The sequence below is a fragment of the Grus americana genome, chromosome 22, assembly GCF_028858705.1.
Source record: "Grus americana isolate bGruAme1 chromosome 22, bGruAme1.mat, whole genome shotgun sequence".
NCBI lineage: Eukaryota > Metazoa > Chordata > Aves > Gruiformes > Gruidae > Grus > Grus americana.
Window position 1 is genome coordinate 2,910,615 of NC_072873.1, and position 27,004 is coordinate 2,937,618.

General features: G+C 57.7%; 3 protein-coding genes across 10 annotated transcripts in view; 2 read left to right on the forward strand and 1 right to left on the reverse strand.

The window, feature by feature from the left end:
• Positions 1 to 1,000: 1,000 nt before the first annotated feature.
• GRB7 (growth factor receptor bound protein 7) lies at positions 1,001 to 8,238 on the forward strand. 3 transcript variants are annotated; one of them, XM_054801926.1, is made up of 15 exons: positions 1,001 to 1,057; positions 3,704 to 3,857; positions 3,998 to 4,142; positions 4,254 to 4,410; positions 4,540 to 4,661; positions 4,769 to 4,846; positions 5,093 to 5,230; positions 5,309 to 5,419; positions 5,562 to 5,660; positions 6,313 to 6,393; positions 6,462 to 6,578; positions 6,658 to 6,718; positions 6,838 to 6,925; positions 7,306 to 7,399; positions 7,484 to 8,238. In XM_054801926.1, the coding sequence occupies exons 2-15, from the start codon at positions 3,712 to 3,714 to the stop codon at positions 7,628 to 7,630; spliced, it is 1,584 nt and encodes a 527-aa protein (XP_054657901.1). In that variant the 5' UTR covers positions 1,001 to 1,057; positions 3,704 to 3,711; the 3' UTR covers positions 7,631 to 8,238. The 3 variants fall into 3 exon arrangements, with proteins under 3 accessions (XP_054657901.1, XP_054657903.1, XP_054657902.1); XM_054801928.1 differs by having other exon boundaries at positions 5,372 to 5,419; positions 7,484 to 8,125; XM_054801927.1 differs by having other exon boundaries at positions 4,772 to 4,846; positions 7,484 to 8,123.
• A 295-nt stretch (positions 8,239 to 8,533) lies between these two features.
• Positions 8,534 to 10,860, forward strand: LOC129195548 (retinol dehydrogenase 8-like). 2 transcript variants are annotated; one of them, XM_054801709.1, is made up of 6 exons: positions 8,534 to 8,649; positions 8,728 to 8,889; positions 9,466 to 9,645; positions 9,725 to 9,818; positions 9,909 to 10,092; positions 10,574 to 10,860. In XM_054801709.1, exons 1-6 carry the CDS (start codon positions 8,553 to 8,555, stop codon positions 10,811 to 10,813), a joined length of 957 nt encoding a protein of 318 aa, XP_054657684.1. In that variant the 5' UTR covers positions 8,534 to 8,552; the 3' UTR covers positions 10,814 to 10,860. The 2 variants fall into 2 exon arrangements, with proteins under 2 accessions (XP_054657684.1, XP_054657685.1); XM_054801710.1 differs by lacking the exon at positions 9,466 to 9,645.
• A 5,201-nt stretch (positions 10,861 to 16,061) lies between these two features.
• The window catches only part of IKZF3 (IKAROS family zinc finger 3), a 37,959-nt gene continuing 27,016 nt past the window's right edge, over positions 16,062 to 27,004 (reverse strand). For all 5 annotated transcript variants that reach the window (XM_054801866.1, XM_054801867.1, XM_054801869.1 and 2 more), the window contains 2 exons: positions 24,396 to 24,512; positions 16,062 to 19,209 (listed from right to left, as the gene is read on the reverse strand). In XM_054801866.1, the coding sequence (XP_054657841.1) occupies positions 18,506 to 19,209; positions 24,396 to 24,512 (821 nt within the window). In that variant the 3' untranslated portion in view covers positions 16,062 to 18,505. The remainder of the gene's footprint in view (positions 19,210 to 24,395; positions 24,513 to 27,004) is intronic.

The following is a 27,004-nucleotide window of genomic DNA, read 5'->3' on the forward strand; positions in this document are numbered from 1 at the left end:
AGGGCCTTGGGACCCACGCAGACCCCAGGGGATCACCCGCGGACCCATGGGACCCCCGTGGAGCCCATGAGTCCCTCAACATCCCCCACAGGGACCCCTTGACCCCTCCCTTGGGGACTCTGTGGCCCCATGGGACCCCAAGCACCCCTTGGGGGACACCCACACCCCTCATGGGGACACCCACAGACCCCACGGGGACACCCACAGACCCCACGGGGCTCCCACCACTCCACGAGACTCCTACAGCACCTGGGGGAACGCTCATTTCCCCATAGGGTCCCCATAGCCCCATGAGGACACCCACAGCCCCCATGGAGACCTCCCATAGCACCCACGGGGACCCTCGAGGGACCCCACCCTCTGTCCCCACGGGACCTCCACAGATCCCCTAAGGGACCCCACATGTTCCACTGGGTCTCCTGCACCCATAGGTCCCCCCATGGGGTCCCCACATCCCTCCAAACCCCAGGGGACCCTGCCACCTGCATGGCACCCCCATGAGACCCCCCCCCACCCCACGGAGTCCCTGGGCTGACCCCGTGGGACCCCCGTGGGACCCCCCCCACCCCATGGGGCCCTTCCAGCCCCCCACATGTGGGGTCCCAGGGAAACCCCGACCCAAACCCCACAACTGGGGTCCGGTCCATACCGGACTGACCCCCCCCCCCCGCCCCAGACAGCCACGGGGCCCTGGGTCCCCCCCACCTCGGACATCCCCCCCCCCCGAATCAGCCACTCCTGGGGTCACCCCAGTGCATTGTGGGAAACTCCCCATCACCACCGCGGGGTGGTGGGATGCGGGTTCGGGGGGGCTTGGACCCCCTGCGGCCGGCACGGGGCCAGGCCGGATGCCCCATCCCCGGGGTGCGGAGGCTGGGGGGGGGGGGGGGGGGGGGGGAGCACCCCTGGGTGTCGTGGGGGGGCTGGGTGCCGGGTGGCCAGCCCGGGGCGGCATGATGTCAGGCGGGGGCGGGAGCTGGCGCAGGTAGATAAAGCCGGGGAGAACAGGAATCCCCGGTCCGGCGGGAGGGTGGCGGGACGCGGCGGGCGCCTGCAGGTAGGAACGGGGTCGGGGTGGGGGCCCCCCGCGCCGTGGGGCCACCGGCCAGCCCGGGACGTCGGTCCCGTCCCGCCGACGTGCCCCTTGCTCCCCGCTGCGCCCCCACCCCTTCCCTCCCACCTTCCTCCCGGCTCTTCCTCCTCCTCCGCCACCCCGGTACGGCCTCGCCGCTGCCACCCCGCGGCTTCCGCACCCCCGGCCCCGCTGGCCCCTCGGTGCGGGGAGCCCAGTCCCACCGCCTTGGCACCCACCAGCACCCCATCCGATAGCCCTGGTGGCCCCGGGACCCCATCCGATAGCCCTGGTGGCCCCGGGACCCCATCCCCTAGCCCTGGTGGCCCTGGGACCCCATCCCCTAGCCCTGGTGGCCCCGGGACCCCATCCCCTAGCCCTGGTGGCCCTGGGACCCCATCCCCTAGCCCTGGTGGCCCTGGGACCCCATCCCCTAGCCCTGGTGGCCCTGGTCCCCCAGGCCCCAGTCCCCCTGTTTGTCCCAGACCCCAGGGACACCCCACATTGTGTCCCCCCCCCACCATCAGAGCCCTGTCACAGCCACCAGGACAGGACTGGCTTCGGGGTGACCTGAGGCCACGGTGATGGGCTGGTGGGTTGGTGGCAGGGCTGTGTCACTGTCCCAGGGCCCCGTGGGGGTCCCCGGCTGCCACATCCCCTTGTCAGCCCCTCCGGTGTTCCCTGTGTGGCTTGGGGTGGCCCCGCACTGTGTCCCACCGTGGGCACTGTCACCCCCCCATGACCCCCGGGTGTCCCCCGTGTCTCCAGGGTCACCCTGGGGCCCGGCCAGGCAGGGACACCCCGGCCCGGTGCCTTTGGCCGCTCCGGCACAGCCGGGGCAGAGGAGCGGGAAGGGAGCAGAGGGTCCGTACCGGTGGGACGGCCGGGGCTGGGCTGGGGACGTGGCAGGGCCGGGGACGGTGGCGGCAGCTGTGCGGTGGCATCGGTCCTGCCGGCCATGGACTTGGACCCCGCGCTGGCCAGGAGGCGGGGGACCGGGATGGCAACGGGGACGGGCAGCGGGTGAACAATTAACCCGGCCCCGCGCGGCATCCCGGGAATGGCGGGGCCCGGCGTGCGCATGCCCGTGGCCACGGAGTGCCACCGGCGCGGCCGTGGGTGTCGCGCGTGTGTTACATGTGCCACATGCCGGACAGCCCCGCGCCACGGTGGCCGGGCTGCGCCCGCCCCTGCCTGCCCCAACCGGCGGGCTGTGCCGAGCTGTGCCGTGCTGTGCCGAGCTGTGCCGTGCCACGACAACCCGTGCCGTGCCGTGGCAGGGCCGACCCCAGGGCCACGCACGTCCCGCAGCCTCGGTGCGAATCATTTCGGGGCCGAAACCAGAGGGCTGGCTGGTGTCCCCGCACCCCCCCAAGCTCCGCGGCACTGCACGGGCGCTGGCACCGGGCACCGGCGGTCGGGCGTGGGCGAGGGGTGATGCGGTGGCGCGGGGGGCCGTGCCGGCGGGCAGGCTCGGGGCAGTTCCCATGGCGGGCGCCGGCTCCCTCGCCCCCGTCCTGCCGGCGCGGCCGCCCCGGCCCGGATGCCAGCGCGGTGAGGTGGAGCTGGGAGCGGCCGCCAGAACTGGTTTGGCCGGACCCGAGGAGGTGTCTGGGCTGGGCCGCCGCCACGCTCCGCTTCCTGCTCCTGCTGGCGCCGCGCTCGCCCACCGCGGCTCAGCCTGGCAAGGCTCAGCCTGGCAAAGCTCAGCCTGGCAAAACACAGCCCGGCACGGCTCAGCCCAGCACGGCTCAGCCCAGCATGGCTCAGCCCTGCACAGCTCAGCCTGGCAAAGCTCAGGCCAGTAAAGCTCAGTCCAGCACAGCTCAGCCTGACAAAACTCAGCCTAGCGCAGCTCAGCCCAGCAAATCTAAGCCTGGTATGGCTCAGCCCAGCCCAGCTCAGCCCAGCACGGCTCAACCCAGCAAAGCTCAGCCCAGCTCAGCTAAGCCCGGCATGGCTCAGTCTGGCAAAGCTTGGCCCAGCTCAGCTCAGCCCAGCCTGGCTCAGCCCAGCTCGCTTTGGCCCAACTGAGCTCAGCTCAGCTCAGCTCAGCTCAGCTCCGCCGGCCCCAGCCCGGCTCAGTCGGTGTCTCCTGGTGCCACCAGGCTCTCGGTGGTGACACGGGGGGCTGGAGCGGGTCCCACGTGGGACAGGGAGGGACTGGGGGATTCTCGGGTGTCTCGTAGGGGGCTGTGCTCACCACCGGGCTCACACTCCTGTCCCCCAGCTCCTGCATCGGGATGGGGCTGGCAGGATGGGGACACCCCGACCCTCGGCAGCCGCGTGGGGCTTGGCCGGACCCCCGCGGGGTGTGTGGGGCCGGGGGCAGGCGGGGCAGTGCTGAGTCACGCCGCCCTGTGCTGACTCACCGCTTGTCTGGGCGCCGGCAAAACACCGCCCGGGCAGGTGCCAAGGGTGGGCAGCCCCCGGCAGCGCCGTGGCACCGGCTGCCCACGCCGGCGCGGTGGCGGCAGCGGCTGGTGGCGTGCGGCCAATGTGGAGCTCGGCGCGGCATCCCGTGGGGGCTGCCCACGCGTGTGGCCGTGGACCCCCGGCCCCGCCACCCCGGGGACGAGGACACGGAACCGCGTGCGGTGCAGGACCCACTCTCTTCCCCCCCCACACCAGATAATGCCATGGACGGGGGGGCTCAGCAGAGCAGCCTCCGGGAGCCCCCCGGACCGGGCGGCGCGGAGCAGGAGGGGGTCCCCAGCGACTGGGACGGGGGCGAGGGGCCGCCCGAGGTCAAGCGCTCGCAGCCCCTCTTCATCCACGGCAGCAGGTGGGTGGGGGGCCCGGATGCCGAGGCTCTCCCGCGGAGGTTGGGGAGGTTTGGTGGATTGAGGGGTGTGGGGGGGGGCACAGGACCCGGTGCTGGGGGACAGGGGGGTCCAGGGGAGCTCAGCGCCTCTCTGCCCGCAGCCGGCAGCTGCCGGAGGAGGAGCCGCGCGCCTCGTCGCTGCCCAGCATCCCCAACCCCTTCCCCGAGCTCTGCAGCCCCTCCAACTCGCCCATCCTCAGCAGCCCGGCCCTGGGGCAGGGCCCCCCCCGCGAAGGCACTTCCCACGTGAGTCGGGGCCACAGGGGGCTGGGGACGGGGCGGGGGGCTCGGTCCCCAGGGACGCGGGGGTCCCCTCCCGCCGGGGGCCCTGACACCCGCCCTGGCGCGTGCCGGCAGGTGGTGAAGGTGTTCGGCGAGGACGGCGCGTGCCGCTCGCTGGAGGCGTCGGCGGGGACCACGGCGCGGCAGCTCTGCGAGACGCTGGTGCGGAGGACGCGGGCGCTGCAGGACCACAGCTGGGCCCTGGTCGAGCTGCACCAGCACCTGGCCCTGGGTGAGCTGCCAGCGTGGCGCGGCACGGCGTGGCACGGCACGGCGTGGCATGGCATGGCACGGCATGGCACGGCGCGGTGCTGGGCCCCCCCGCTCCCCGGCCGCCCCGCTGAGCCCCGTCCCCCCGCAGAGCGGTGCCTGGAGGACCATGAGTCGGTGGTGGAGGTGCAGAGCTCCTGGCCCCCCGGTGCCGACAGCCGCTTCGTCTTCCGCAAGAACTTCGCCAAGTACGAGCTCTTCAAGAGCAACGCGGTACGTGGCCACCGGAGCAAAATCCGCGGGGACCCGGCTGTCCCACGGGGACCTGTACACCCCCCAGGGACCCTGAGCGACCCGTGGGTCTCCCCTGTCCCCCCCAGCAGTCCCTCTTCCCCGAGGTGATGGTGTCCAGCTGCCTGGAGGCGAATAAGAGCATGGCACACTCCGAGCTCATCCAGGTATGGGGCCACCAGGCCCGGCCGTGCCGTGGGGCCCCCCCCCTGTACCGTGGGGACCCCTCCTGTGCCATGGGGATCCCCCCCGTGCTGTGAGGAACACACCGTGCCTTGGGGACTCCACCGTGCCTTGGGGACTCCACCATGCCATGGGGACCCCTCGGTGCCATGGGGACCCCACCATGCTGTGGAGACCCCACCACGCCACGGGGACCCCGCCGTACCCCTCAGCCCTTGTTGCCCCCCCAGAACTTCCTCAACTCCGGGAGCTGCCCCGAGGTCCAGGGCTTCCTGCAGCTGCGGGAGGCCGGGCGCAAGGTCTGGAAGCGTTTCTACTTCTCCCTGCGCCGCTCCGGGCTCTACTACTCCACCAAGGGCACCTCCAAGGTGAGGGCACGGGTGGGCGCGCAGCCGGGCGGGGGGCGGCGGGGCCGGCCCTGACACCCCCCCCCCCCCCCGCCCCAGGACCCCCGGCACCTCCAGTACTTCGCCGACCTCACCGAGTCCAACATCTACTACGTGACGCAGGGCAAGAAGCACTACGGGACGCCCACCGAGTTCGGCTTCTGCATCAAGGTGGGGACGTCCCCGCCTGGCTGGGGGCCGAGGGTCCTGGGCCTCCCGTGTGCCTTCCCCTGCCAGGGGGGTCTCTGTCCCCGTCCCCCCCCCCGAGAGCCGTCCGGGGCTGCCCCATGACGGCTCCGGCCTCTCCCCGCAGCCCTACAAGGTGCGGAGCGGCACGAAGGGCCTGAAGCTGCTCTGCAGCGAGGACGAGCAGAGCCGGAGCTGCTGGATGGCGGCTTTCCGCCTCTTCAAGGTGAGCCCCGGCCCCGCCAGGGCGTTACTGGCCCCGTGTGGGGGAGATACCGGGGGATGCTGGGGGGATGCTGGGGGATAATGGGGGGATGCTGGGGGATAATGGGGGGATGCTGGGGGATAATGGAGGGATACTGGGGGATAATGGAGGGATACTGGGAAGATGCTGGGGAGATACTGGGGGATAATGGAGGGATACTGGGAGGATGCTGGGGAGATACTGGGGGATAATGGAGGGATACTGGGAGGATGCTGGGGGGATAATGGAGGGATAATGGAGGGATGCTGGGGGGATGCTGGGGGGATGCTGGGGGGATGCTGGGGGGATGTTGGGGGGATGTTGGGGGGATGTTGGGGGGATGCTGGGGGGATACCAGGGGATGCTGGGGGGATGCTGGGGGGATACCAGGGGACGCTGGGGGGATGCTCACCTCCCTGTGCTGGGGGATGCTGGCGGGATGTCCCATCCCCGTGCTAGAAAAGATGCAGGATGGGTGTCCCCGTCCCGATGTGGGGTAGATGTAGAGGTCCCTGTCCCCACGCTGGGTGGATGTGGAGGTCCCCGTCCCCACGCCAGGCAGGTGCTCCCCCACCTCACTGTGGGATGGAGGCCCCACGGGACCCCCCAGCTCACGGGGCTGTTCCCCCCCCAGTATGGCATGCAGCTCTACCGCAACTACCAGCAAGCGCAGGCGCGGCTGAGCCAGCCCCCCTGGATTGGCCCCACGCCCCTGGTGAGTGCCACCCCCCCCATCCCCCCATCCCACGGGGAACCCCCCGGTCACCCCCCGCTCCCCTGCAGCGAAGCGTCTCGGACAACGCGCTGGTGGCCATGGACTTCTCGGGGTGCACGGGCCGGGTGATCGAGAACCCCAACGAGGTGCTGACGGTGGCCCTGGAGGAGGCGCAGGCCTGGAGGGTGAGTTGGGGTGCGGGGGCACAAGGAGGGTCCCCCCCCAAGCCCACCCTAATGCCCACTCCTTGCTTTGCATGCCCAGAAGAAGACGATGCACCGGTACAGCCTGCCGGCAGCCTGCCAGAGCTCCCCGCTCAGCGCCGGTGAGCAGCACCCAGCCGTGGGGTCCCATCCGGCAAAGCCGGGTTGTGCCGAGGTGTGGGGGGGGCATCCCTACCCCAGGCGGGAGGTCCCCCCAAGCCTGACGCCCATCTCCCCGTAGCCATCCACTGCACCCAGCCCTGGTTCCACGGGCGCATCTCCCGGGAGGACACCCAGCAGCTCATCGGCCGTCAGGGCTTGGTAGACGGGTACGGGGACCCCGGGGGGGTCAAGGTCCCCAGAGCTCGTGGGGGGGGGGGAATGGATGTGGGACCCCTGGTGGGTACTTGACCCTGGGGGTTATAGGGCCCTGAGGTTCATGGGGTGATACAGGACCCCTGGGAGATGGGGGGAGACTTGTCGGGGTGGCATGGGATCCCAGGGGGGGTGGGAGCAGCTGGGGTTCACAGGGGATCTGCAGCCCCCAGGGGTACGGCAGCCTGGGGTTTGTGGGTGGGGGGAGAGGACCCCCCCCAGGGCCTGGGGGGGGGTGTGTGTACCTGGGACCCCAGGGGTGAGTGACACAGGGGCAGCAGAGGGGCCCGGGGCCAGCGGTGACACCACCCCCCCCCCCCCCCGGGGCTCGCAGCGTCTTCCTGGTGCGGGAGAGCCAGCGCAACCCCAAGGGCTTCGTGCTGTCCCTGTGCCACCTGCAGAGAGTCAAACACTATCTCATCCTGCCGGTGAGTGCCAGGGGGTGCAGGGGGTGCCGGGGGGGTGCTTGGGGGTGCTGGGGGTGCCAGGGCCTGACCCACGGCCCCCGGCAGAGTGAGGAGGAGGGACGGCTCTACTTCACCATGGACGACGGGCAGACCCGCTTCGCCGACCTCATCCAGCTCGTGGAGTTTCACCAGATCAACCGCGGCATCCTGCCCTGCAAGCTGCGGCACTACTGCACCTGCGTGGCCCTCTGAGCCCGGCACCGCCGGTACCGTGTGGCACGGCCGGCACGGCACGGCTTGGTACAGTCCAGCACCACCAGCATGGCACTGCTGGGCACAGCCCGGCACCACCGGCAAGGCTTGGCACAGCCTGGCGCCACTGGCACGGCTTGGCACAGCCCAGCACTGCCGGTACGGCACGGTTCGGCACAGCCTGGCACCACCGGCACGGCTTGGCACAGCCTGGCACGGGGCGGCAGGATTGGGGCCAGCTTGGCGCGGCGCACGCAGGGTCGAGGACGGCTCCTCCACTGCCAGCTGCCCACCCTGCGCCCCGGGTGCCGGCTCTGCCTGCGGGGTCCGGGGGTGCCGGTGCCGCCGGCCCCCCCCCCACACTCAAGCACTTTCTCCCCCCTTCCTGCAGCGCTGGCCCCGAGAGCCCCTGAGTGTCCCCAAGTGTCCCCGCGGGGCCCGGCACTCCTCGTCCCTGGGCCGGGCGGGTTTGGGGGTCCCCAGCCCCAGGAGCGGGGTCCTGGGGGGGGGGTGAGGGGGGGTACCCACCACCGTGTCCCCCACGTCCCCGCAAGGCCAGTTGAACTGTGATGTGTTTTATACCAGTGAGAATAAAGGTTATTTTTTCAGAGCTCCTGCCTCACCCTCTCTAAAGGAAAAGCCGGGTGCTGGGGGGGGGTCCGTCCCCACAGCCCCCCAGTGCTGGTGGGCGCGCGGCTGGCAGCACCCCCATGTCCTGCCGTGTCCCCGCGGTGCCCCGGGTCCTGCACAAAGGCCCCTCTGTGCACCCTGGGCACCACGTGCGGCTCAGCCACGCGGCCGCCGGCAAATCCCTGCGGGGGGATTAGTGGGGGAGGATTAAGGGCCCGGATTTGGGGGGGGCCGGGGCTGGACCAGCTGCTATTAAAGGCGGGGGGCCAGGAAGCGGGGCCGCGGCCGTGCCATGGCTCCCAAGACGGTGCTGATCACTGGCTGCTCCTCCGGCATCGGGCTGGCGCTGGCTGTCCGGCTGGCACGGGACAAGCAGCGCCGCTTCCGAGGTGAGCGGGGTGGAGGGGACCCCCCCCCAATTCCGGGAAGGGGGACCCTGCGCTGGGCTGAGCCCCCTCTGCCCCCAGTCATCGCCACCATGAGGAACGTGGGCAGGAGCGGGGCGCTGGCGGCGGCGGCGGGGCCGGCGCTGGGCCGGACGCTGGAGATCAAGCAGCTGGACGTCTGCGACGAGGGTTCCATCCGCGCCTGCCTCGACAGCATCCCCGGGCGCCACGTCGATGTCCTGGGTGAGCCCCGGGACCACCCCCCACCCCCCACTGCGTCCCCGTGGTGCCCTGCGCCAGGGAGCACCGTGCCGGGGACCCTCCGTGCTGGGCACACCCTGTGCACCGGGGACACCCCGAACCAGGGACCCTCCGTGCACCAGGGGTACCTGTGCATTGTCCTCTGCTGGGGACCCTCCATGTCAGTGACGCCCCGTGCACCAGGGACCCCCCCGAGCCCATGCACCGGGGACCCTCTGTGCCAAGGACACCCCACGCCAAGGACCCTCCACGCCAGGGACACCCCGTGCGCCAGGACAGTCCATGCACCGGGCACCCTCTGTGCACCCAGTGCTGGGGACCCTCCATGTCAGGGACACCCTGTGCACCAGGGACCCTCCATGCCAGGAACATCCTGCGCCGGGGACCCTCTGTGCTGGGGACTCCCCGTGTAGCAGGGACCCTCCACACCCAGGGCATCCCACGCCGGGGACCCTCCATGCACCAGGGCCCCCCTGTGTGCATCGGGGACCCTCTGAGCACGGGGCACGGGATCACCCCCCGCACAGGGGACGCCCCGCTGACGCCCTGTGCCCGCAGTCAGCAACGCCGGGGTGGGCATGGCGGGTCCGCTGGAGTGCCAGAGCCTGGCGGCCATGCAGAGCCTCATGGACACCAACTTCTTCGGCCTCGTCCGCTTGGTCAAGGAGGTGCTGCCCGACATGAAGCGGCGCCGTGGGGGCCACATCGTGGTCATCAGCAGCATCATGGGCCTGCAGGGTAGGGGGGGACGGGGTGCCGTGGCGGGATCAGCCCCCCCTCGGTCCTGACCGGACCCTCCCCCCCGCCCCCCATCCAGGCATCGTCTTCAACGACATCTACGCGGCCTCCAAGTTCGCGGTGGAGGGTTTCTGCGAGAGCCTGGTGGTGCAGGCGCTGCGCTTCAACGTGGCGTGAGTGCCGGGGGCTGGCGGCCAGCATGGCCCCCTGGGGTGGGGGGCTTTGGGGGGTGCCGGGGTCCCCAGCACCCCGTCCCCGGGCAGGATCAGCCTGGTGGAGCCGGGGCCAGTGACAACGGAGTTCGAGGCGAAGGTGTATGAGGAAGCTGAACGTGCCGACTACTCACGGACCGACCCCGAGACGGCCGACATCTTCACCAACCTCTACCTGAGGAACTCCAAGGACGTCTTCGCCAGCCTGGGCCAGACCCCTGAGGACATCGCGGAGGTGATGGGCGGGCAGGTGGCCCCGCCGGGCTGGGGGCTGCCCTCTTCCCACCCCCCTGCCTGGCAGCCCCTACCGGGGCTGGGCTGTCCAGAGAAGCCTCAATTAGCCCTAATGAGCAGCAACCCCCAAACCGGCAGCGGAGAAGGGGTCCCACCCCAACAACTCCTTCCCCCAGGCTCCATCCTAATGGGGCTGAGCGTGGCGGGGAACTGGGATGGGGACGGGGATGGGATGGGGTGGGATGGAGCTAGGGATGGGATGGTGAGGGATGGGAATGGGAAGGAGATGGGATGGGGATGGGGACAGGATGGGATGAATAGGAATGGGGTTGGGGATGGAGATGGGATGCAGGTAGGACGGAAAGGGGATGGGAATGGGAAGGGGATGGGAATGGGAATGGGAATGGGGATAGGGATGGAGATGGGATGGGGATGAGGAAGGGATGGGGACAGGAAGGGGACAGTAATGTCCCCACGTGCAGCACACGCTGCGGGTGATCGAGGCGGCCCGGCCGCCCTTCCGGCATCAGACCAACGCAGCGTACACGCCGATGGCTGCGCTGAAGCACGCCGACCCCAGCGGCACCCTCATGACCGACGCTTTCTACAAGCTGGTGTTCAAGTACGACGCGGTGCTGCGGCTCAGCCTCCGCGCCATCCGCCTGCTCCGCTGGAAGGCCCAGAAGGTGAAGGAGGGCGTCCGGCTGCTGGGCTTCAAATAGCCCCCGCGGCACCTGGGCGCTCGGGGCACCACACTGGCGCAGCCATCCCGCTCACCTTGGGGGGGCAGCTCAGAGGCGGGGGGGGGAGCAGTGCCGGGACCTGCGCAGGGTTTCGCTTCCTGCTCCCAGCCCGAAATAGCGTCTGCCGCCACTGTATTAAAATCGGGAGTGGTATTTTTAACCAGCGCCGGGTGAAAAAGCAGAGCGGCTTCCTCCGAAAGTGCAGCGGCCGTGACGGGGCTGGGAAGGGCTGGCAGCTGCCCCCCGCCTGCCTCCTTCTCCCTGGGGGCACTCGGCTCCCCCCCCCAGCCCCCTGCACCCACAGGCATGTGGCACCCCGGGGCCCCGTCCCCTCCCGGGCCACCAGCGATGGCTGCATCCTCCTTCCCCCAGCCACCGCTGCGGGGTCAGCAGTGCCCCGTGGCAGGGGGCTCCCGCACGACGGCCGGTGCCATCGCCCCTCCAGCACCGAGCCCCGCGGCACTGGGGCAGCAGGGCATCGCGCCGGCGGCTCGGCTGCAGCGCTGGGTGCAGAGGGTGCAGGAGCTGGTGCAGGGATGGGAGCAGGGTGCAAAGGGTGCACGGTGCATTCAGAGGGTGCGCGGTGGGTGCAAAGGGGCTGCAGGGACTGGTGCGGAGTGGGCGTGGGTTGCACGGTGAAGGCTGGGTGCAGGGTGGGTGCAGGGCTGCTGCATGTAGCGTGCATGGTGGGTGCAGGATGGGTGCAGGCCAGGCAGCGGGAGCAGGTGTGCCAGGGGGATCCCAGCACCCTGTGCTGACCTGGGGGCTCCCCTCCAGCTCGGGAGGGTGTGTGTGTGTGTGTGACAGTGATGGGGGGTGCAGCCTGTGCTGCCCCCAAGGGTTGGGCGCAGGGTGCTCGCGTGTGGGCGCCTGGCGTGACTGCGCCCGGGAGGTGAGAGCAGGGGGAAACCGCAGGGAGGCCCGGCATGATTCAACGCCGCGGGGCCGTTTCTCAGAAACCTTCCTGGCTCCCACCGCGCTTCCCGGCGTGGCTGCACCGGAGCCAGGGACACCCCGCAGCCTCACCAGTGCCCGGGATGGAGGGTGTAGGGATGCAAACGTAGCATGGGTGCAGGGTCCCCAGTGCAGCCTCCCCCCCCCCAGACCCCTGCCAGGACCCCCAGCGCCACGTGCAAGGGGCTGGATGACAGCTGCAGCACTGTGCACCGTGCAGCGTGCACCAGCCCGTGCCACGCACGTGGCCTCCCCGGGGCTGGCTGGCTCCAGGCACTTTGGGGACAGGATGGGGGGGGGGGGGGGGGAAAGGAAATATTTTTGCATTATCCCCCCTTCTCGCACGAGTTAATGGCAAAGCGGCGGTGGGGACCGCGGCCCCGGGGCTATGGCAACGGTGCAGCACCTGCGGGACATGCAGGGGTGACATCAAAGTGGCGGCGGAGACGCAGTCTGCCCCCCCGCTGCGGTTTCTGCAGATTTGACTAACTTTCTCCGTTCTGGGGGGCAGGGATGGGGAAACTGCGTCCGGCCCTGGGGAGCAATGAAGTGGGGGGGGGGACTCAGCTGCGGCTCAGCTCCCTGGCACAGAGCCACAGCGGTGGGAAACGAGGCCGAGGGAGGACAGAACCCCCTGACACCCCCAGCCCCATAGTGTCCCCCAGCCCCCAGGGAAGCAGCAATGGGGCTGCTGCTGGGGGGAGCGGGGGGGTGGTGGTGCAGGATTATCCCCAACACTCACTGCAGAGCAGGGGGGCAGCGGGGGTCGGGGGGCAGCAGCGCTGCGATGGCCCCAGCCCAGCTCCCAGCCCATCTCACCAAGGCCCGTGGTGGGAAGGGGATCCTGGGCAAAGTGAGGGGGAAACAGGGAGCTGCTGTGGCCTGGGCTCCTCCATCGCTGGGGGGCACCTGGGCCACGCTTACAGCTGAGGAGCATCATTTCCAGCCTGGGAGCATCGTCCCTGGTCATGGAGCACCATTGCAGAGCTGAGGAGCATCGTCCCCATCCCACCCTTCGCTCAGCCCCACCGGTTCCCCCGGGGCGGAGGATCTGCCCGAGGGGCTGAAGCCGCTCAGGTTGGAAGCAAGTTCTTCTAAAAACAATTGTCTGCCGGGACTTTCCTTTCCCCGGCAAGTCTGTGTGTGACAATTGTCAGCCACTCCCCGCGCTCTCACTCCCCCGAGGATTTCGCTCGCTGCCCAGGTGCGCCGGCTCGCTGCGATGCAAATGTGGCGCCAGATATAACCCCGCCGGAGGGAATGGCTGGGTGGCGCGGGAGCACGCGGCTCCCCAGGGGCTTCACTTCCCTCCCGGCAAAGCGAGGGGGGCATCAGGCGTGACGTGAACCTGCTGCCCCCATTGTGGTGCCCCAGTGACGGCTTCGTCCCTGCTTTTGCTGCCCGGACCCACGTGTCCCGCAGGGCGTGCGGGTGGGAGTCCCGGGGCTGCAAACCTCCCCCTCGGTGGTGCCAGCGTGGGGCACGTGGCTCCGCATGGGGGGCACTGGCGACGTCCCCATCCCGCTGTCGCTCAGCTCCCCCCCCCAGGGAAGCACAGAGGTGGTCCCGTGCCACGCTCGCACCTTCCCCCCGCACCTCCCCAGTTTTTGGGGGCAGTGGGAGCCCGGCAGAGCCGCCCAGCCCACGCGGAGGGCTGCGAAACGCCGGCGGGTCCTCGGCGGGATGGCGTGGAGGAGCATGAGTCAGTGAAAGGCTGGAGAACTGGGACGAGGAGGAGGTGGCGGCGGTGACTCAGTCCTCCCTTGCCCGCTCTCCCCTCCTGACACCGCTGGTCTTTGGGTGCTGGACCGCTCCCCGAGGGGGAGCAGGAGCCGGCCGGGATGCTCAGAGGATGCAGTTCAGCACCCAGCAGACTTTTATGGGATTTTTCGTGCGTTACAAAGCGTGTTTCAGCACGACAGGGGAAACGAGTTCCTCTCTGCTCTATCATAGTTACAGCATATCAGCAGATAAGGATCTCGCTATCATAACACCGACTGAACGTTTTTATGAGCCTTGGTGCTTTAAAGGGGTTTTGGTTCCAGGCAGAAGAGGGCTGACGGGTGTTTTAGCACCAAAATGGCTCTTGTTCAGGGACAAGCCAGGCTGGGGATCCGCTGTGGGATTCGCTGTCCCCCAGCCTCAAGCCCCCTCGGCTGCGAGCGCTGGCAGCGTTTCACCCCGTCCTTCAGAGTTACCTGGCAGTGCCCCGGCGAGGGGAACATAACTCTTGGTGCTTACGTTTCACCCAGGCTGGGAAGGAAGTGAAGGTAAAAGAGAAGAAAAAAAAAAAAAGGATCCTCTGACTTTCTTCTTTTTTTTTTTTTCTTTTCTTTGTTTCAAGTGTGTCCAGCTTCTTGTGGTAGAAGGTGTCAGGAGAGTATGAAATAAGTGTGAACAACGTCAACATGGTAAAACAGGTGCTAAAAAAGGGCTGCGGGAGGGTTGGCGTGAGCCACCACCCTCCTCGCCTGCCGGGATGTTTCCGTCTGACTGATGCACTCCAGCACTGTGGGTGCAGCCCCCGTCACCCCACGGAAACCCTGAGCCCACCCCGAGCCCGCTGGAGCAGCCGTGCTTCAAACACCTCCTGGAGCGGGTGCAGGCCCGCGGGGCTGAGTGTTGCCTTCACCCCACGCCTCTGCAGATGACGGGGCGCACCGGTGATCGCTACAGCCCTTGCCTGGAGGAGCAGCAAAGAGCGTGGCTGCACGGGAAGGAAGTTGAGGGGTGCGTGCCCCTTCCACCGTCCCCTTCCCAAACGCTCCTCTCCCCCGCGCTGCCTGCAAGGGGGATGCCCCGCACGCCTTCGAGAGGGCAGCGTCACTCTCACACACCCAGCATCGCCAGCATCACGCCTGGGATCCCAGGTGCAAACCCGGCCGGGTTTGCCAGCGCCGCGGCTCTGCACCCGGCCGAGGCCACCGCTGACATGCATGTCAGGACTCCTTGCTCCTCTGCACTTCTACCAGAGCGCGGTTTCGCTATGACTGTGCTCGCGGTAACACCAGGGCAAGGAGAGGAGGACGGCACCTCATGACACATCACGTCGCAGGGAGCGAGTCCCAAGGCTGGGAGCGGCCACCTGACCGCACGCTCGGGCAGGGGATCCCACGGGAATCCCTTCTGCTTTCCCGGGGTGAATTTGGGCCGTTCCCCTCCCTTGAGTGCTCGTCCTGAGCTTGCTGGGGAGACAAGGAAAGCCGCTGGCAGCCCCAGGGCAGAGAAGGGCACCTTTCCTTGGACCATATCGTTCATCTATTAACCAAAACTAAAGACCGATACCATTTTTCAGCAGTTAGAGGAGCAGGCCACATTATCTTTAAATCTCAGAGTGTATCAGCACTCCACTGAGTAACTAGTTGGCGTTCTGCTAACCACAGCCATTGCCATCAGCTCGGCAGCCCCAAGTGGAAGCACCACGGCTACGGGCTGGTCGCAGGTTTCATCACATCTTTGTGATTTACAGATCCCAGAGGCGATAGACACGAGCAGCTCCAGCACCGGCACTGCGGGGTCGCTCCCCCGAGCTTGCTCCTGCTCATCAGCCAGCGTTCACCGCTCGCTTCCCAGCTCCCAGCGTTGCGATCGCCTCTGCTTTCGCAGCTGTGAGGAACCACCTTCGGTGCGGGAGAGCAGCAAAGCACAGCGCAGCACCCAGGGTCCCTTCAACTAGTACGTAGGTGAGAGTTTACTGAAATTTAAAACAAAATCAATAAACTTGTAAGCGCAAGAGGCTCGTTTCTGAATGCTAAAAGCTAGTTTCCTGAGCGTCCTCTGTGCTGCCCGCTGTTTAGGTATAGTTCATCAGTAAATAAAGAAACCAAGAGACAGACGAACAGCTGGCTGGAGCGCATTCAAAGACAGCGGTCCAAACAGAAATGTGTTTCGTACCAAAATAACCAAACCGGGAGCAGAACACATCAGGCTCACAACAAACACCGGTGGTTTTTTCCCCTCTGTTTTCCCAGACGAGGTGATTTTCAAAGCTCCTCTGAGCTCACAGACTTTCCCGAGACCGAGCGCAGCCCTTGGCCGTGCGGGCAGGGCCCAATGGGGCTTGGCCCAGGAACGGGGCTGCTGGGGGCAGTGCCACGGGACAGGGTGTCCGTGGGCAGACGGGGGGGCTGATCCTGGCACCGCACCAGGCCGGCGTGTCTGGCTCTCCAGCCCTGCTCCCAGGACACAGCTAAGGCAGGCTCTGGCCCCGGTTCAGGGAGACGCAGGCACACGCTCAGCGAGCATCGCACAGCAGATAAACGGTAGTCATAAAAATATATAGATGTATATTTTTTAATAAATGACTGGGTTGAAATTCCACAACATGCGATTGCTCAACAGCAGAGCCGTAACGAGTTACCGCTCATCAACTCCAGACAGCGCAGGGAAAACTTCTGTTGGTTCAGCCCGTCTCGAAATCACGACTCTGCCTGAGCAGCGGTGCCGTCTGGGCCAGGCGCTGCGAAAACCTCCCTCCTTCCTCTCAAAAACCTGGCGGCATTGCTCATGCTGAGCTGCTCGGAGGCGCAGTGGTTGATTGCTCACCTTATCTGGGAAGCAAGGGTAGGTGGCTGAAGCCCTGCCTGGCGGTAAGTGAAGGGTGGGAGAGTAATCTGAAGAGTGTTTTCAAGGATTCAGTAGCGGCATGAGAAAGAAACCAGCAGTGCTGCGTGACACACATTCGGCAATCTGAGGAGCTTCCTGTGCAAACGACAAGTTACGTTTTACCATGCGTAATCTTACTCATTTCTGTTGAGCCGTGAGGAGCATTTTCACGAGCATTTTCACCAGCCACGATATGTGTGTGTGTGTGTGCGTGTAACTCAGTCGCTTCCCCCACAAAAACGGAGCAGGAGAGATGGAGTTACCCAAGGAGTTACGCTAACTGACGCAGGGAATTGGCCGAAGCCTTCCCGAGGCCAGGCTGCTGCGCGGAAGGCAATCCTCACACGATGGGGTTAAGCCCTGGGTGGAACTGCGGCCTCGCTTGCAGAAAGATCGTTTGTCATGCTGTGACAACGGGTATCCATCGGGAAAGAACCAACATCCACCCGCTCACTCCACGTGCCTCACGATGGGAAACTGGTTATTGGAAAAGATCCCAAACTTATTTTATAACTATGCACGTAACATCACGCAAGGGAGCAAAATAGTTCTCCTTACCCCCAGCGATAAGCAGGATCTTGGATCGAGCACTGCTACAGCACTTCAGATACTCAAGCACTCTGCAGACTAATTTATCCTTCTTCAGATGTACACTTACTGGGGAAAATGAATATAATTTTCTTTTTTTGTACCTTAAAATTCAGGGAGGGAGAAAGTATTTGAGCCAAAAGAATGAGCCCAGGTCAGAGGGAGGAATGAAATTCAGTATTTCTTGACCCTTGGCACTCCGCTAGGTCTCTGTGCCCCAAGCTTCCCTCAGGGAAACATGGGGATCGCCACGGATATCGGCACGCAACGTTGAAAAAGTACAAAAGCAATGTAGATATCAAACCATATAATGGATGCAAAAAGTCCATCAGAACACACCTAACTCTACATTATACAAAAATACTTTGCAAAGAATAAACATTCGCTCAGCAAAACTGTTATCAAATCCATATCTTCAGCACAGTGACTAATAATACAGCTGCAGAGCAATGATTAGATTAAAAGAACTATTTTAAAAACCAGCTTCAAAGTAATGGTAAATACTCATTTTGCAAAACAGCACATTTCACTCCGAGGGATATCCCCAAGTAAAACCAGACAGTGTGATTGAGCTGTCAGCTCCCACACATTCATCTATGCAGATTCTCACGGTGTCTGCTGCCAGGACAGGGTGACTCCTGCTCCGAGCCCAATGCCGTCCGCAGGGACGGTGCGTGCCGAGGCTGGCTGCGGACCGGATGGCACAGCCGCGAGTTCTGCTGCTGGAGATGAGCAGGAGCGAGGCAGGAGCGCAACGCACAGAGCGGTTTCGTCCTCGTTCTTGGCACCCGTCAGAAAGAAGGACTTTCCATCAATGAAAATCAGGATTTCCCCCAGACTGCATGGATGAGCCAACCAATGAGCTCACTGGGTATCCCAAAAATACATACTGTTAAAAAACCCCAACCCCAAAACAGGTCTCATTTCTTATTTTGCTATTACTAAGATGCATGTGGGAGTGACTTTAAAGAAAGTGAATAGAGGGGTAAGAAAAATGAAAGTGTGGTGGGGCCACACATTCTTTAAGGCTTAGGGGAAAACCTTTAAAGAGGAATTAATAATCCCTCCCAGACAGGCGTTTCCCTTGTTTAGGTGATTAGCCATTTGAAGACCATCGACGTTGTAACAGCTAGAAAAAACTCCTCCTATATACTTCTGAATTCATCTCATCAAGCAGGGAATAAAAACCTTTTGCGCTGAGTTAAAGCATACATTATAAAAACAAATGCACGTTAAAAAATAAAAACATCTTAAATGGCTCTTAATTTTCACAAAAATAAAGTTCATATAAAAATCGGTCTCTGCTCCTGGTATTTTATACAGTACCACTCACCACAGCAGCTAGGCACAGATGCTACAGAACACTGAATTATTTGTAAAAAAAACTTAAAAAGGTGTCACCTCCCTGTGACACTCATTTAAAAACTGGCATAGAAAAATACTCAATAAATTTCTTCATGCTAATTAAAACCCAACCAAACAAGCCTCCCCTCCGATCCTTTGACCTTGGAAAACCTAGTCCTTTTATTTGAGTACTACTCTGTGCTCTCCTCGTGCTATGTGCGAGGAAAATTCGTATCGGTCATGGCTTCTGTACCCGCAGACGTTGCACTCAAAGGGATCGCGGAACCCGTGGCAGCCCATGTGGATGGTGAACATCACATAATCCAAAAAGAGGACGCGGCAATGGTCGCACCGGTAGACCCCGATGGCTTCCCCTTCCTTGTTGATGACCTTAAAGGCATCGCGTGGGCATATGGCGGGTGGCTTGATGATGTCATATGGCCTTGGGAAATCCTTCAAGGACTGGAGGCCATTGCGGGCCTGAGCGGGGATCATCTGGCTTTGATGGAAGGTGGGATTCTGCCGCTCCTCGTGGTTGCTGTCAGTGTCTGTGGAGTCTTGGCCACTGTTGTTTGGGGAAAGGCCTCTGTCAGAAGACAGGCTTTTGTCCCTGAGGTGGGCATGGCTCTTCTCTGCGTCCTGCGAGTTGCCGTTTGGCACGTCGGCGCGGGTCAGCGGTATGGGGTACAGGCTGCTTATGACGGGGACCATTTCCGAGGTGGGAGCTGGCGGCGTCTGCACGAGAGGGCGCAAGGCTTCAGCCCCAAGGTAGGTGATGGCATTGTTTATGGCCTGGTCCATCATGCGTCCTTGCATTATCTCGCTTTCCTTTTCGTACAGGAAACTTGAATTATAATTAACATCAAAACTGTGTCGTTTCTCACCTGCAAGAGAGGAGAGGTATTAAATTACCTGCATGGGTAAAGAAGTGTTTAATATCTGTGATGCCTTTTCTAAATGGCAGTAGTGTCTGGGAAGTAGAGAGGCACGAAATGTTCTCTGCGGAAAGAGACTGTTCACATACACAAGTAGCTTTTGGGTGGGGTTTTTTGGGGTTTTGTGTTTTTTTAAAGCTCAGGCTTGTGAGCAAAAAAATCTAATAGAGGAGATGGTAAGGATACTTACTGGATGAATTACCATTAGATTTTGTAAATTATTCTGGGATTTAAGGGGAAGAATATTACCAAAGCTTCCATAGATTAACTTCCCTTATCTTTTTTTCTAGAAAAACGTAAATAATCATTAATGAAAATACTTGTAAAAGAGCTAATGGGTAATGAACCAAAATACTCCATTTTCAGTATCAAGACTGCAACCTTTCGTTCTTGACTTGTCCCCCGAGAAGAGACAAGTGCCGGCTGGGATCTGATGCACTTTTCATTACTTCTACCCGTCTGACAGAGTCCTTTTTACTGTGTCCTTGGACAATGAAGTCCATTTTCCCCACTGTCCTCTGCCAACTGCAGCTTCCTCTGTACCACGCCTGGTTTCTTTGAACTCCACAGTTTTTTTCAGATAATCTGACACTGGCAGCTCTGTATATGTGTATAGAAGAACAGATTTAGGGTCACTTGATGCAGGGCTAGTGAAAGAGGAGTGAAATGAATTCCTCTCTGGGCTGGGACTTTGAAAGCTCTAGACTAGACAGAATGGGAGGAGAGCTAAGAGTGTACCTGAAATTCTGCTCACGCCTCTTCTAGCAAGGACCAAGGCAAGGGAGGGTGGGCTGGGCAGCACACTGCAACTAGTTTTCTCTATGCCAGGTGCAAGAAGGAAATAAAACTGCACCCCAAAAGGACTAAAGCCACTTTTTTGGGTGAATGTCTAGAAATAAGTAACCGAATTCTGTGGTTACATGAAACATAGCTTAAAAAAAAAAAAAGGAAAAAAGAAAAAAAAGAAGAAAAGAAAAAAAAAAGAAGAAAAGAAAAAAAAAAAAAGGACCAGACCAAATGTTTCATGTGCAAGTGACTTGCAAACATCAGATCCACTCATCTTTTAGTTACGGTAACTCGAATAGTGCAGATGTTTATCAGTCACCTGTCAACACCATGACTCAATGTATATGAAACTCATTAGGTTTCACTGCAGAGGCAGAAAACCAGGAGCTCACGTTTCTCTTATAAAACACTCAAAAAGGTTAGTGAACCACAAGAGTGTAACTGCTTCCAACCCTCAACAAAACTTGCTATCCAACTTTACACAGAAGGAAACAAAACAATATAGCACCTTTGTATGACTCATAAAACCAGCTCCAGGCAAGTGAAAGATGTGAACAAATTTGAAATTAAAAAAAAAAAAAAAAAGGCAACAGAAGCAAAAATAGACAGGACTCCCCAAATTTTGGTTTAGGATTCACTGTCATAAGGTAAGACACAAAAAGCACAACTTCTGGTCTCACAGTATTCTGTTATTCCCCTATCCTAGTGGCTTTTTAAAGTCCCCACAATAGCCCATTCTGTCTCCCTTCGACTACCAGTTATATCAAATGAAATGCAAATACCCAAATGCTTTCCTGACATACGTTAACATGTCATGTTGCTGTACACTTTTAAAAGGCCACGGCACATCAGATGTGGACTCCTTACATGAGAGGGCAAGAAATCAGGCTGTAAGCCAGACTGCGACATTCCCAAGATACTCTGGGCGGAAAAGGCATTCCCTAAAGGATGGCTTCTCTCCCTCTCTGTCTCCCCCATCTCAGCAGACACCCCAAGGCAAGCACGCGTCTGATTTTGATACCTCAGTGTATTTCGATGCCTATATTTAGGTAGACTGAATCTGCCTGAAAGTGCTAATCGTACATCCAGAACGTCAAGCTATGGCACCGTATTGCAATCAAGTGGATGGGGGGGCGGGGGGTGGGGGGCACTCTTGATTGTTTATTTTGTTTCCTCTCAGTGAAATACAGGAAACCTTTCCATGGAAAGAGACAAAAAGCTGGATTAGTGCTTCACTCAACACCGACAGCCATCAGTCAGGAGAAAGTTGGTATCAATCATCTAGAAAAAGGGAAAGGCGTATATGGGGACCAGTGAATGAGTAAGATGGACCGTGCTGAAAGCAGTTGATGTTTTATCTTTGTAGCCGGCAGGACAATGTAATAGATTATCCTGAGTTCAGCTGCTCTCTGCACCAGGCAAAGTGCCACAAAGTTACTGAAAAACACTACATTAAAAATTAAATTTACAGGTTCTCTGGTGTTCGTTCACAAAGCAGCCACTGGTTAGCAGAACTTCTTTCCTCTTTTTTGTTTTGTTTGTCTCGGTGCAATGCAAAAGCTTTCCCCTTCAAAATTCACACATGAGCCATAGCGTATGACACATACTCATGTGCTGCTCAGTGATGCTTTACTTACTCTAAAATGTACATAGATTTTTGCAGCCTGATGAGGTGTGGACACTGGAAACAGGGAGTGAACCTGCTTCCTGCCGCTGTGCTAACCAAAGCAGGCCATTTCTCGTTAGACTTTGCACACTAGGGGATAATGGTATTTGTTACTGTGTCAGAACGGCACTAGCACTTTTACCACTATGAGAAATACATTTTTTACTCCCAGTCTCAGGGAGAACTTGTTTATAAAAAGGAAGAAATAGAAGTCTGTGGGTCAAGATACTCAGCTGGTGTAAGCTGGCAGAAATGCATTGACTGCACTGGTTACTTTGACTTGCACCAAGCGAAGATACAGCCCCATGAGTGTTTCACACAGCGGTGAAGTACCACCATCCACTCTACTGGGCTATTTTTATTTGTTTGTTCTGTGTTTTTTTTTTTAAATCTGTTCATTAATCAAACCAGGAAGCACAAAAATCCAGGGTTTGTAGATTTGGTCCATATACATGCAAAAATAGAAATCGACAACAAAATAGGAAACACAAAATCCTAAACTTCCATTCAAATCCGTGTTCCCTCATAACTAAAGGAAAAGCCGAGGACAAAATCTTTGCAGGAGAAGCCTTTGCGGGGGGGGGGCTAGTGTAGAGGTTAAGTCAAGTATACGGTCTGCTGATCTATGTCCTCACTTGAGGCTTATACTTGCGCACACAAAGTAGATGAAAATGTGAAAAAATAAAGTGGGCAAGACTCCTGGCGCTTGCATGAATTTCTGTAGAGCCCTCAAATAATAATAAAGGTGGGGTTTTTTCTGATCAATAGACTTCATTCACAGAAATGAGCCAAACAAAGATGCCTTGTTACTATATGTCTCTATCCCTTCTTCCTGACAAAATGAAAAATCAGCACCCGTTCTGAGAACGCCGTTTCCCAAGAAATCACAAAGCTGTCCTGGCACATTCGCACTCCTACACATACAGTTCAGAAAGTCACAAAAGTCAAATCAAGGTCAGACAGACTGCTCTTGCACACATACTTCCCAGGGATAAAAGGGACTGAGTAATTTTTTCACACATCACCTAACAAGAACATGCCAATCACATAGGTTCTAGAAAAACAGTAAGTTTCAGAAATTGGTTATTTTGTTCCTTTAGGTGAACTGCCCTGGGTCCTCCAACTGGTCCCCAAAACCCCTTGCGTGACGCAGTATCCGTTCATGCCAGCTGCAGACCACGTTACTGAGCACAACCACAAATCAAAAAAGGATCCATTCCATACGGTAACAAGTACGCTGGTAAAACAAATCAGAAAACCACTAGCACTTAACTTTAGGCGTATGCTGAGTGGTTGCGTCCTGCTGCAGATGTGTTTAATAAAATACAGAGACTGAATTGGTAGCAATTGTAAAACAAGACAGCGTGAAGCTGATCTCAGTGCTAAAAAGAGGAAGCTAAAGATTTTCAAAAACATTTGCGTTAGTATTACTGTTTGAATCACTGTGTGACATGTAAGGTCTAAATCACACAGTCAACAGTTTCAATATTAAGTACCCAAAGGCACTCAGATGGAGTGTGCTGGTGTGACTTCACTCCTGTATAAAAAGGTGACCTTTTAAAGCCATACTAGCGTCTAAATAAAAGTTATCAGCTTTCTTAGATGAAAGTCCAGTGCTACCCACCAAATCCAGTAGGAGCTACATGACCTTAAAAAACAAAGTTGCTTTTACGTTTACATGGATTTAGCGGCATACCTTTACCCAGGTTTGCACGTTCAGGACAGGTCCTCAGACCATCCCTCTGAGGGATGGCAGCCGCGGGTCCCTGCCTGCACACTCAGCCCTGTGCTTCTCCCCTCCCCAGTCATGTATGTGAACACACAGGCCCCTATTCTGAAGGTAAAGCTTATATTGAGAAAAATAAGTACTCGGTACCTTACATAACCATATAGAACATAACAAATAAGACATTATTAGTACTAATATCATATAACTGCTGACTAAGTCAGGTCTTTGCCCAGGACACAGGAGTTGCATTTTATTTTCTTAAAAGGCAAGTTAATGAAATAAGACTAGCCAAGAGGATCAGGCGTTCACCAAAACACAAAACCTGCCAAACTAGTATTTAAGATCCCCGGCATGCAAAACTCTGATCATATAAAATTAAATGCAAAGAAAATGCTATGGAAACATCTTGTTGCTTAAATTACCACAAGAAAGGATTTGATATTTTTAAATCATATTCAAATTCAGCAGGATGACTAACAGCAATCCAATAATTTTCTGTCTTTAGGCCTTTATTCCACACATACATCCTGCAAGTATCCTCAACTCCTGCTGACTAGAAAGAGCACTCAGCTCTGAACAGCATTAAGCCTTCCTGTTCTTTTCCTGTAGAGAACCTAGCAGAGAACATTTCAAATGCACAGGTACAGAAAACAACACACAGAAGCTCATAAAATACATTTATAAATTGCCTACACAAATAGACATAAAGCACAAGAGTAGCTTCCATCCAGGTTAAGTATCTAACAGAATACATTCTTTTTAGTTTAATCAAAACCCTACAACAAATCAGTAAAAACACATCAGAATAATCAAAGTTACTTTATTTATATTATTTTGTATTAGATTAGATTATAAGCTTGAGAAGGATATTTAAAATAAGCAGAGGCATTGTACTATAGGTTACCAACCTGCACATTTTTAACTGTTGCACATGAAAAGGTTTTTTGTTCTTACCAATAAATTTCTGAGGCATTGAGCTTTTTCGCTTTGCCACGTTGCTTGCTAGCCTGTCCAGCACAAGGGCTCTTTCACTCCCCATCTCTGCCTTGATGTGCCTTGCCTCCACGCTTGCTAGTTTGGAAAATGTGAAAAGAAAAAAGAAAAAAAAAAGAGAAAAAACAACACGTAGGTGAAAAGGAAAAAGAAAAAAGAAAAAAAAAAAGGAAGAGATGAATGGTTTAATCTCCGGAGTTTGCCACACTAACTGGGAGGAAACAGTTTGGAGATCTGATGTAAACTTGTTTTGCTTTTTCTGTCGTTCTTGCTCTTTGCGTCTTGGGCACCAGTTGCGGTCAGTGGAACTAAGCACAGAAACAGACACTGATCTTGCAGTCCTGAGCTCATGCAAGGAGAGCATAAACCATACAAACCCAATATCTTCATTAGCAAGAGGAAGTGTAAAATAAACTGGCTGGAAGGGTTGGTTACAAAATGTAGATGGAGGTATAATCTCTGTTAGCCTTTCTTTTTTATTCTGAGTAAGACTGTGTGACACCTGCAGACTGACACAGTGCTTCCAAACTTCAATGTAAGATATTCAGTGCTCTTGCTACACTTTTTAGATATCAGTCATACTTAGATGTCATCTTAACTAATCACTAAGACACTTGTATGAAACATATCAATGCTCCATTAAAATAAAAATAATATAATCTTTCAATATTCCTTTCTAACTCTTTTTTTTTTCAGATGTCATTATCACTTTTTTTTTCCCCTAAATGCTGCACCTAAAACTAATTAAGAATGTTTTCTCTCTGGCTCACTTGAAAGCATTAGCGTTAGGCCTTTTAAAGCTCACTACGACCTCCAGAATTTCTAATTTTAGGAAAAGCACATGTGCCCTACGATCACTCCCTTGAGACTAGGCCACTGACTGTTTTATGGATCTTACCATTTTCCAGAGTTGTCCTTCAGCCCTGCTAACCAGTGCCCATCGTTTCACGGAAATTACTGCTTGCTCTCATCTCCTGGAGGCTGCACAGGCTTTTGAGCTGGATCAGCCAAGTTGAAGGACTGCCACCTCATATCACTACTGCCAGACTAATACTGAATATAACTGCTGCGGCTTCCCCCCAAAAAGCGGGTTCTCGCCTGAAGAACAAGTATCGGTAGTGGTACTTTTATATTAAAAAGTAGCACTAAGAGTTTCAGCATTAGGGACCCCTGTGATGAAAACCAGGCACATTTTAAGAGAATGCCCATGGAAAACAAAGACAAGGAGGGGTAATTTACCCTCCCAAGGTAATACAAAAGGTCAGATCTCACCGTGAAAGAATCCTGGTTGCTGTGTTACTGTACTATTGCACTAGTATACCTGAATATATGAAGTATAATCTACATAACAGAGAAATAATGCCAGAGGAAAATGATACAAACACTTTGGTATCACTTCAGTGCTGCTAAATGCAGTTTTAGTAAGTATTGGACTTAAATTGCAGTTTGCTAAGTACAGCAAGTGATAAAAATGCAGTATCATCCTTCCTAGCTTAGTGTGCAGCATTTCCCTATAAATTTCAAAGTCAGTCACTCCTTACTTGTTTATTATTGCTGTTATTGATATCATATGAGTTTCAGTCGGCACAAACTGTGACTCACCAAACCTCAGCCAGAACTATTTGTTAATGTTTGTTCAGCATTTTGAAAATGTAAAGTGCTTCATAAGTGCTCAATGCCACAAATACTAGCTATGAATATGACTCAGGATGGATGGGATAACAGGGCTCAACTCAGCACTGCCTCAGTCCTGTTTCAGCAGGCTGTAACCCCATGATATACATGATAACCAGACCCGCAGAGGGCATGCATACACAATGCCTTAAAGGTAATAACATACTGCTTTTCTACTCTGATTTTTATTCCAAGTTACTCTAGGATGTTTAGAGGCTTACATAAATCCAGTCATCAACTACTAAAATGCACCTGCTTCCAGCATGACATACCAAGACACTACGTAACAGTTTACATAAAGTGAGACAAAACATCAGATTAAGTTGAAACTATAAGGGAAAGTTAGGTAGGTAGAACATAATCACCCGTTTGGATTTTGGCCAGAAGCTCGAGTTAATTCTTGAGAATAATGTTATGGGGTTTTTAATTTCAGAACTTCTGTTTACCTCTCATGCTCCAAAAACTGGAATATGCTTTCTGAGCTCTTTATATTATCTTTAGATACCTGCAGTTCAAGCTTTGAACTATCCTCAACCCAGAAAGCTTGTAATCTTGACAAGATCATTGCACAAGTCATTAATAATAGTAATCTATATTTTTAAAACTGCCAACCCACAACTACCCTGAACAAGATAATTATACAAAGTGCTGTATATTCAAAAATTTACATTGTAAAGAAAAAAAAAAAACAACCCCCACAATTCATCCATGCCATAAAAGCAGCTCCCTAGTCCCTACAATTTCTTCATTTTTCTTATTTTGTTCTTCTAGTTCCTCTTTTTCTCCCTCTTTATCTTCATGAGTTGTACTCACATTCTATTAAAGCTTTATTTTCACATTTTCAGAGTCTTTTTCTCTATTTTCTGACAGAACTCAAAGAGTGAAGTTTCTTTAAG